The sequence below is a fragment of the Neltuma alba genome, unplaced genomic scaffold (assembly GCF_004799145.2).
Source record: "Neltuma alba isolate B1F8T4 unplaced genomic scaffold, ASM479914v2 tig00012176_pilon, whole genome shotgun sequence".
NCBI lineage: Eukaryota > Viridiplantae > Streptophyta > Magnoliopsida > Fabales > Fabaceae > Neltuma > Neltuma alba.
Genome location: NW_021636720.1, coordinates 59,191 through 69,205, shown reverse-complemented (window position 1 = coordinate 69,205; position 10,015 = coordinate 59,191). Strand labels below are relative to the sequence as shown.

Sequence of the window (10,015 nt, the reverse complement as noted above, 5' to 3'; positions counted from 1 at the left end):
GTACAGATTTTTTTCCCCCAAAAGCAGTTAAGTGCATGGCATGGAGAGATATGGCATTTAATTTCAAAAATGGCAACTGGCCTGCAATTAATTGCTTTCATATTTCTTGGTCAAAAAGATCCCCCGGTTAACAAAACTCAGTTTGGTCGTACCCTCGAAGAAATTAAGGCAGCCATAATAATAATAATAAAGTAAATGCTAGTTTGGTCCGCAATGTTGAGATCTTGAAAATTGGCAGCTGGGGGTGCCTTACGATGAGGGGAAAGAAAGAAGGGACAAAGTTGCAGAAATTGTCAAAGGATAATGATAGAAGCAAGTTATTATTTTTTCCAATAAAAAACTCAAGCGTCTTGCCCTCATATTTATCATCACCATATCATCAACTTTATCTTATTAATTAATTAACGTCGATGCATTAGTTCGTATGGCATTGACGATCGCACGTGGGTCCCAATCTCTTGATTGATCATATCTTCACATTCACCATATACGAAGCTGCCCATGAGTTATACATTAAAGGTTGCCAGTGCAGCCAAGCGTTGGGCAGTGATGGTGAGTAGTTTTATCACACAAGCTGGCACTTATTAGCAAAAAAAAAAAAAAAAACTTTTCTAGTTTTATTTATAAATTACTTTAATACATTTTATACAAATTTAAAAAATTTTAAACTTCATTAACTTTTATTTAAAATTTAATAATTTTTTAATTTTATTTCTATTTAATATAAATTATACCTCATGTAAACAAAGTCAATACAATAATAAATAAAAAGTAAAATTGCACATTCATTTAAAAAATTTCTTTCAGTGTTTTATAAATAGGATCGAAAAATATATTTTCTCTCTATTTTATAACTAGGACCAGATGAGTAACTTGTTTAGTCAATACACTCTCGCTCTTTGAATCTGGACTAAGCAGTGCAAATACCAGTTGGCGGATTGATTCAGCTAGTAAGAGCGAGGGAACTTTGTTAATTTTTGTGACGACACTCAATTCAATCCGAACTAAGCGATACAAGCCGAAAATACCAGACAGCGTAGTATTACCAAAAGGTTGCCATTAGAATGCTAACAATTTAGGGGTTTGTTTATTTTGATTTTTGACCCAAAAAAAAATAGGGGTTTGTTTAGAGCCATTTTTAATAAATACTTATAAAACTTTTACATAAATTGAGATAATTTTTTTCTTTTGTATTCTGTAAATCATAACTAAAAACCAGCTTTTGTAAGCCATTCCAAAAGCCACTATCCTCCCCAGTGATTAAGGATAGCCCTAGGGATTGGAGAAGAGTCGTACGAAAAATTAAAGATGTTACGTCTGTTTGGTACAAAATATTAAAAATGAGAGTTAAAAATTAAAAAAATCTATTAAAAAAATATTTTGTTATATGGATTCGATAAACATATGAAGATGAAATTGGGGAATACCATCTCCTCCTATGATATTTCTGAATCTCATATATATGAGTTTATTCAAATTCATATAATAAGTAATTACTCATATTAAATAGTTTTTTAATAATTTTTCTTAATAACAATTACAGTGCTCATCTCATTTTTAATCCTTGGTAACAAAAGGTATCTTGCTTCTTGTTTCGTCTCAAGAAAAGAATCGTTTCGGCCCCACAGATAAGAGTTTTACCTCTTGTTCTTCAATGAACGCATTGCCATTGTCAGCCCAAATGCATGATGAAAACGGGCTAACCCGCACCGTTCAAATCCAGCCCGTTTATTATGGGCTCAAACGGGTCGTGTGCCGGAACAGGCTAACCCGTACTCATTAAGCAGGAATCGGGCAGGAGCCCACCTGGGGCACACGCGTACGGGATGAGGGAATCGCGAAGCACAGAATTTTTAGCGGTTGATTTTGAATTTCCAACCAAAAGCCCCGCCACCACTGAAATACAGAGATCTCGCTTTCTTCATTCAAGTCTCCGTTTCCTTCTTCTCATTTTCTTCTTCCGAATTTTCCTTTTCAAGTTTTCAATTGCCGCCATAGACTCACTGCATCAGGGCCAAGCAGTACCAATCTGTCATCCAGGTTAGCTTTTCATTCTCAATCTCTTGAAGCCACCTCTTCTTTTCTGGCCTCAATCCTTCAACTTGACGCTGGCATATACTTGCATATCGTTCTGAACTCTCCTCAGTGTTTACTCTGCAGTTTTGATCGGTTATTTTTATGCGCACAATCTACTCGGTCAATTCTCGCTATCACTGAAGCTATTTGCAAAAGGTTGTTTCTTTCGAAATTGCAAAATGTACGGGAGAAAAGCCTGCCAACTTGTTAAAGAGCTAGCAAGTGGGGAGAAAGGCCAGTTGACGCCATTCAATGTAAGGCCTCGTCTTGGTCTTTAATGAGCAATTTCATCTTTCACCTTCCTTGAAATTGGATTCGGTAAGCATTATAGTACTTTACAGAATTCACATAGATATTAGTTAGGCGGGACAGAAATCTTTGTGGAGGCAGCTATGCTCAACTACTGCGATAAATTTCAGCAACTGCAGGGGAGACCTCCACGGACACAGGGCAAACGGGAAGAAGGGGAGATTTTTGTGACTAGAATCGTTAACTACAAGGCTCAATTTGTCAAAAGTGGGGAATATGCGTTTTTGGGCTTTAGATTTGGTTGGTAATGTTCGTGTCAAGTCTACAAGGTTTCCTACGTTATGCACATCAAGTGATTTCTAGCGCACGCTTTTGATAATGCAAAAAAAAAAGTGGATGGATGCTGTTAGCTTTTACTTAGCTTATTTGGGCTGCAAAAATTGTTAATTAGTGCCAACTCATGTGACTTGTCCACATCAAGTGCTGCTAGTCTCTAGTGGAATCAATGTTGCACGAGTTCAATCTTTCCATGTTGTTCGTAATGAAACTATTTGCTAATATCCAGCATGCCAACCCTAGCATCGTTAAAGGAGAAAGCTTATAACTGGGTTTTGGTCCTCAGTTGCCCCCTCACTTGAACTGCATCTGACTTTGGTTTTTAGGTGGTATGATAAGGTTTACTGCTGATGGACCTTAGGTGTTAATGCTACATGTGAATCTATTCAATTAAAAAAAAATCAGCTGTTATATGCATCACTTATAAACTATGTTGGGATTGGTTTAACTATTGATAAATTCTCCGTCGATTCATATGTCTCTAGACACTGTGCATTAAAATATGAGCAATTGAGTGCCATGTTACCATCCTTTGTAATGTGTTTTGTCCAGCAGTTCATTTACTAATTTTTTTTTTTACAAGGCCGGTCTGTTTGGCTTGTTAGCTCTGTTGTATAGTTTCTGTCTAGCTTTCTTATGTAATTCTACCAAATTCATAGCCTTGAAAATAATAAAAACTTGTTGGGAAATGGCATGATGCTCCGGGGTTGGAACAACTGGGCCCTGGAAATATGATTTCTTGGGAATCTAACCTTCTTTATCTGGCCTTCTTTTCCTGTTGATTTTATCCATCATGGTCATACTTTTTTTCCCCGGATAGCAATGGTCATAAACTAATAATCCAAACAGAACCACAATTCACTACTTCTTCCCATCCTATGATCGGAAACTTGTTTTCCACTCTATCTGTGTGCTGTATTATGCTAGCTTTGGCTTGATAGTTTTTTTTAAATAACCTTACAGAGCGATCTATTTGAACAAGTAGTTGCAGAATGCAGTCAACATCACCTTGAGCTTCAGTCCTTGATAAGGTAAAAATTATGTGGATTCTTTAATAGTCCTTATCCAGGAGAATTCCACTTCTCATGGAAGTATTGTTCCTTCATATGGTTATAAAAATTATTTATCTATAGTGGAACGACATTATTTTGAAATTTCTTTTAGAGGCACGGTAAACAGTGCGATTCGTTTTTTGAAATGTATGCAATGCGCAAAAAATGTGTCTAACTGTATGACCACATCGTTGTTTTATATCCCCATGCATTCTTCTGTGAACTCTGATTATGTTATTTTTTAAGGTATGTAATCTATGAGCATGAACTTCGAGATCAAACAAATTTTCCTGCTAGCATATGCATGAATCTTGAAAAATATCGTCATTGCTCTTGTCGAATATTTCCTTCCACTCATAGTTGTATCACCTTCATTCTATGCGGAACATGTAAATATGGTGTGCCCTGCTGCAACAGAAAGATGCAGGAAGAAGGGTTGGATGTCCAAACTACTAGAAATGCTGAACACCATGGAGCCCTTATCCACCATCTTTCTTTAGTTCGCAATAAACGCTGCCTAATGGCCTATGTGTGAGTGCCTCCTTTAAATATCTTTCATTCTTTTTTCCCCATCAAACATAGTTTTTTAATCTGTTCTTATATATTCTGCAACTTATCTCAATGCAGTTACAACCGAGCAGAGGCAATACAGAGTTTGTTATGGAAAATTGGACACGTACTTCCTCAAGAAATTGAGGAGAAACTTTGTCATGCGGAGGCGGAGTATTTTAAGAAGCATTCCGCGGCTTTGAAATCATATATGTCAAAAGTGCAACTTGATCTGACTGTGGTAATTTCTTTTCTCCCTTCCTCCTTCCTCCATCACGTCTTTCTATCTCTTCATTACATACAGTGACAGATACATAAGCCCGCATCACTGCTTCTAATATTCAGTCCTTGTCCAGAACGTGCTGTGGAACTAATTTTGGGTGTAGTCCAGGGACTCGATTTTTAAACCGTTATGTAGTTCCATTTACACTACCCTGGATGATTTCCTTTTTATGGTGCCCGCTTGGTTGACCACTGACCTTGTGATATTACGCTACTTCATCCCTTGTCTTTTGTCATTTAAATTTTCCTAGGAAAATGAAGAGCTGATTTTTCTGGTAAAGCATCTGCTGGGAAAAAGAAATTGAAACTTACCTTTTCTTAAAATAAATGATGCGGATGTTTGTGTGAATGTACCTCTAGTTCTATTCCCATGGACAGCTTGAATACATATTCTTTCAAAACGGTATTGCAGTAATGCACATTGTAATTGACAGTCATTCATCTTCGGTTCTTTTTGCTTCTTGATTTGTCTCATATTTTAATTTTACTGTTAGAGAACCATGAAGCTGTAAGCTGAGGGTCAGGAACAAATTGGACTAATGTGACTCCATTAATAGTTTTATTAGTCTTTAAACAGCAAATGAAAACATATTCTGGGAGGCTGCAAATAGCTGAATTGTCCTTGCTGAAATCTGCATTTGACAGGATATGGTGCCGCCCAAAGATCCTTACATCCAAGTGAGGGTCCTCGATGATATTGGTGATGGGATTGTGCTTAGCGATGACAAGACTGCCAATTTTGCCCGCCATTCAATGCATTTTCTGAAGCGAACTGACGCGGAGCAATTTATCTCACGGGTTAGTTGTCTCCTGCTTCAAATTCCTGTGGCAACACTTAAGTGAAATGCCAACTGACTTTTACTTTTTCATAACAGGGTTTAATGGAGGAGCTCACAGGCTGACATGATACGATTCTTGTTTTAATGTTGTTTTATACGTTAAAGTAATGTAGATAATAAGAAAATCAGCGAACATTGTGTGAAATTCCAAGTTACAACTGTTATATCATTTTTTCCTTTTAAAAATGTATTATTATCAATAATGCCCCGTGGCAATATCCCTTGATGTTGCTTTGAGCACATGTGCATATTTAGGAAGATTATATGTATTGACTGTTGAGCGGAGTCCATTGGCTCGAATTGTGATCCTTTCTGTCTTTTTGGGCCATTGAGGTACTTGTGTTAAAAACATGAGCTTTTCGGCAGAAAACTTCTTCAAGAATTCAAGGATGCTTAAATCGGACGGTCTTGAAGGATAAAACTTTTAGATATTTTATCTCCCAAAACATGATAAAAAATTGCAAAAAAAAAAAAACTGTCAAAATTGAAAAATTACAAATAAGAATTTGTTATAATATTAATACGAGTTTTGATAACAATTTTTATAAATTAATTTTTGGGTGCAATTTTTTAATTTTGGTAGTCTTTTTTTGTGATTTTCTTGAATATGATTGCTTGAGATTAAAAGACTCAGTCATGTACAGTTGAAGAAACACCATAGAATTATTACCAAGTAGTTTTACAAATATTGAATGATATATATTACTCGGCCTTCTCGATTTATTGCTTACAAAATCACGCAACTAGCTAGGTGTTGTGAGAGAGACATGAAAATAGTCAAGAATGCCATGTCCCTCAATCAAAAAATGCAAGTAGAAGCAAGGCTTGGGTGAATTAGTATTCCCCTTATTGAGCATCTGTGGACCTTTTTACCCTTGATGCAATCACACCCTTCAACCCAATTCCATTCCCATTCACTACTCTCATTTCTAACTCCTCTCCAAACCACCATGCCTGAACCAAGGTCTCTGTACAAACAAATAGCTTCATCATTTCCCACACACTTTGTACCATCCCAATTCCTCTTGTTTCCTCCCAACAATTTCCACCCCAATTCACCTGGTACCTTATTTTTCAAACCCCAAACTTTCCCTTCCTTCATCTCCCAAATACAAGCATCCCCACCACTTGTCCCTCCAACCAAACCCAAAACCCCATTCCTCCGAACGAGTGTGGCAAATTCTAGCATCTCTGCCATGGGCACACTTAGCTCCTCCCATGTGTTTGTGGCAATGTCAAACCCAATTACACTGTAAACTCTCGCAGAAGTGATCCAATATAAAACATTCTCAATGCGTACACTCTCATTTGGAGTCCAAACTGTAAGCCTGACGGCAAATTCCACCGGCATGGACCCCACAATCCGCCACTCGTCAAGCTGTGAGTCATACATCTCTGTCGTGCGTTCATAGGTGGCGCCACCGCCTTGCGTGGCCTCGGACATCCCCCCGGCCACATAGATTCTAAAGGAAGGGAATTGAACTCCCTGGTTCAAAACTACAACTCCCACTGCTGGGTTTGTTCTTGAAATGTTCAATTGAGGAAGATAACGAAACTGCCTTGAAAAGGGATTGCATATAGCAAGTTGGAGAGTAATAGAATGAGAGACTTTTAACAGAAGGAGGCTCCCTATAGGAGAAACTGCTCTCACAGGCACTGGCAAAAACTCTAGGGATAACTCATACCAATTGTTGAGGACTGGATTGTGAGCATAGCAACATGGCTTCTGGTTCCTAATTGGAAGACCCAAGAACCACGGTTGGTGAGTAGAATGTGGTCTTGAGGCTGATAAGTTAAAAGAGTTACAAGTCTTGGAACATAGGTTCCAATTCTTGCAGGCTGATCTAGCTCTGGCTAGAGAATCTGGGGAGAGAAAGGAGAAGATATTAGCTAAAACATCAAAGGGAAGATTGCTCCACATAGATGCTGAAACAGTGAAACGAGCTTAAAGATGAAGCCTTTGAATATATTTGGTGTGTGGCATTCACCTTGCAATTATTGTAGATAAATTATTGTATATAGGGATGCGTGACCGTCTCTGCCATCCGATGATGATGAGTTCTCTCTCACCCCCATGTGAACTTTGTCCTTTTTCTTCGGTTTCATCTGATCCCTTTCTTTGGTACTTCCTTGCTTCACTGTATACAACAAAAAAGGAATTTGATACTTCTTTCTTCCTCTTGGAGGGTCCAAAGGGTGAGAGAGAACTTATCACCTTTGCTTGTCTTTACAAATTGCATTTAATTGCACATGACGGCTCATCTTGGAGAATCGTATAACTGTTATATTCATCATTATATAATAAAAACCAACGGTTTGTAAGGGTTAAGAATACGAAGAGAGTGATGATGATTATGAGTTTTGACGGGCCAAGTTATCATGAAAGCAATATGTGGTAAATTTTATGTATATATATGTGTGTGTGTATCAGCGCTGTGCTTGGAATCTGATACTGATATATTGTCAAAGATAAAGTGATGTGGTTGATGTTCACACGCTAAAATGACTTGCTGAATTGATGTTAAAGTTGATATTTTTTTGTATCTGATGAGTTCACTTGGGCAGGTCCTGTCCTACCAAATCGTCTTTGAAAATGGAAACCTGATGAATTTGGGACGCGAGTGTCACATACCCACAAGTGATGAAAGGAACAACGTATGAGCAAAAAACATAACCATTATTATCATCGGACTTTTTCCTTTTGGAGTAAAATATTGCCACTTGCTTTTGGTTGAGATGTTAATAAGTGCATTGGTAGAATAATTAACCTGAAACAAACTATACAGTGCCTCCTGTTGATGAGCAGTAATTTTGGAATGAAACAAAGATCTACCGCAGAATGGGCGTTGAGTCATGTGCTCTTCGGATTTAAATATACTATTAGGACATCGGAGATTCGTTTTACTATGGGAGTTTTTCTTTTTTTTTTTTAAAGAGATTAAATTCATATATAGTTGTCTTTTCAAAACAAAAAAAAGTCATATATAATTACACACTTTTTCACAATACATAAAGTTTGGATTAAGTAAGTTATATTATATATAACTTATATATAATGTACCTTGCTATAATTTTTATATTTTATATTGATATTTTTATGATCATAATATGCGTGCATATTTCTAAAAAATCTGAAGGATAACAATGTTGAAATGATAAAAATTAAGTGTTGATTTGCGGAACCGGTTCTCATTTGGACTATCCAAATTTGATCTAAATGATTCATAATTTCTTTTTATTTTTTAAAATAATTATTTGAATGTGTATAAAGTCTAAAATAAAAAGATTTCTTAACTATCACTTTTTTTTAAATTAAAAATATTAAATTCGGGCTGTCCAGAATGGGTTCTGCTGATTCGCACAAGAGAAATTAATTGATATTAAAAAATTTGATCATGAAAATAAAAAAAATTAATTTGTATGCACTGAATGAGGTCGATGTGGTCCCTTGATTAGGGGACCGGGCAGGTGGTGATTCGGTGAAGCTGCGGCAAATGAAAAACCAAAACGCCTTCTCCTGGCAAGGAGTAGATTACTAGATACATATGGTGGACTCAATTTCTGGACCAAAAAACAAATTATTTTATTACAAAAATTAATTCTACAGATTATCTCATAATCAGAAAATATGAGGATAATGAAGATTATTAATAAAGCCAGGCCAGGAATTCCAGTTAGAAAAAGTAATACTATGCAATCCAGAATTGTGCCCCATTAATAAGAAATAAACATTAGTAGGTTTAGCAATTCAATAGGGGAATTTATGACTACCCTTTTAATCTATTTATAGGTAGAAAGGAAGTACTCCACCAGTTCTTAATATAAGACCCATTTAACTAATTTGATTAGATTAATGAAGTTAGGTAAGTTAGTTAATTATAAGAAATGTGACACATTTTTCCTAAAACACCATAATCATCTTTCTTAATACCTCCTCTCCCTCTTTTATTTGATTATGGTTGAGGGAGTATCTATAGGGGTAATTTAGAGAAAATTGATAAATATGAAAAATAGGTCTTATATTTAGGACCAAAACCAACTTAACAATTGGGTCCTATATTAAGGACCGGAGGAGTACTATTTTTTCTTAATATAAGTAATCCCATCAATTTATATTCGAAGCTCGTTGTAAATAGAATATAATCCAAAGATTATGTCTATCTCTCATTATTTAAATGCCTCTTCTTTCAATAAGATTATATATATATATATATATATATATATGCCTAAAAAGGCTAACTTTTTTATTTGGATAATATTATCTCCGATCTTAATTATAAGACTTCGTTTGTATCTCCAATTCTAATTATAAGACCTCATTTGTAGATCTCTAATCCTAATTATAAAACTTCATTTATAGTATATAGACAAGTTCTTATAATTAGGATAGGAGGTAATAAGTTTTAGTGATAGTTTATCAATGTCAATTTTAGTGACAATTACATGTATAGCAGCAAAACACAACCACCACTACTAGCAACGGTTAGAACCACTACAATTATTTCTTTTTTTTTATAATATTTTTTTTATAAATGATGGTTCTACATTTACCCGCCACTACCTATTTGCAGCCATTCTTTTAGAAAATTGATTGTGCAAAGATATTTAGAATTATTTAAGGACATAGATGAT

At 35.9% G+C, this 10,015-nt stretch overlaps 2 protein-coding genes across 2 annotated transcripts; one reads left to right on the top strand and one right to left on the bottom strand.

Annotated features, from left to right (window-relative positions):
- Positions 1-1,797: 1,797 nt before the first annotated feature.
- On the top strand, positions 1,798-5,692 carry LOC114724193 (DNA replication complex GINS protein PSF1). Its single transcript, XM_028910505.1, has 7 exons — positions 1,798-2,040; positions 2,161-2,330; positions 3,625-3,692; positions 4,131-4,244; positions 4,341-4,503; positions 5,190-5,342; positions 5,420-5,692. The coding sequence occupies exons 1-7, from the start codon at positions 1,827-1,829 to the stop codon at positions 5,444-5,446; spliced, it is 909 nt and encodes a 302-aa protein (XP_028766338.1). The 5' UTR covers positions 1,798-1,826; the 3' UTR covers positions 5,447-5,692.
- Positions 5,693-6,022: 330 nt separating this feature from the next.
- Positions 6,023-7,359, bottom strand: LOC114724185 (F-box/kelch-repeat protein At5g15710-like). Its single transcript, XM_028910492.1, has one exon. It carries the CDS (start codon positions 7,302-7,304, stop codon positions 6,183-6,185), a length of 1,122 nt encoding a protein of 373 aa, XP_028766325.1. The 5' UTR covers positions 7,305-7,359; the 3' UTR covers positions 6,023-6,182.
- Between the last annotated feature and the right edge of the window lie 2,656 nt (positions 7,360-10,015).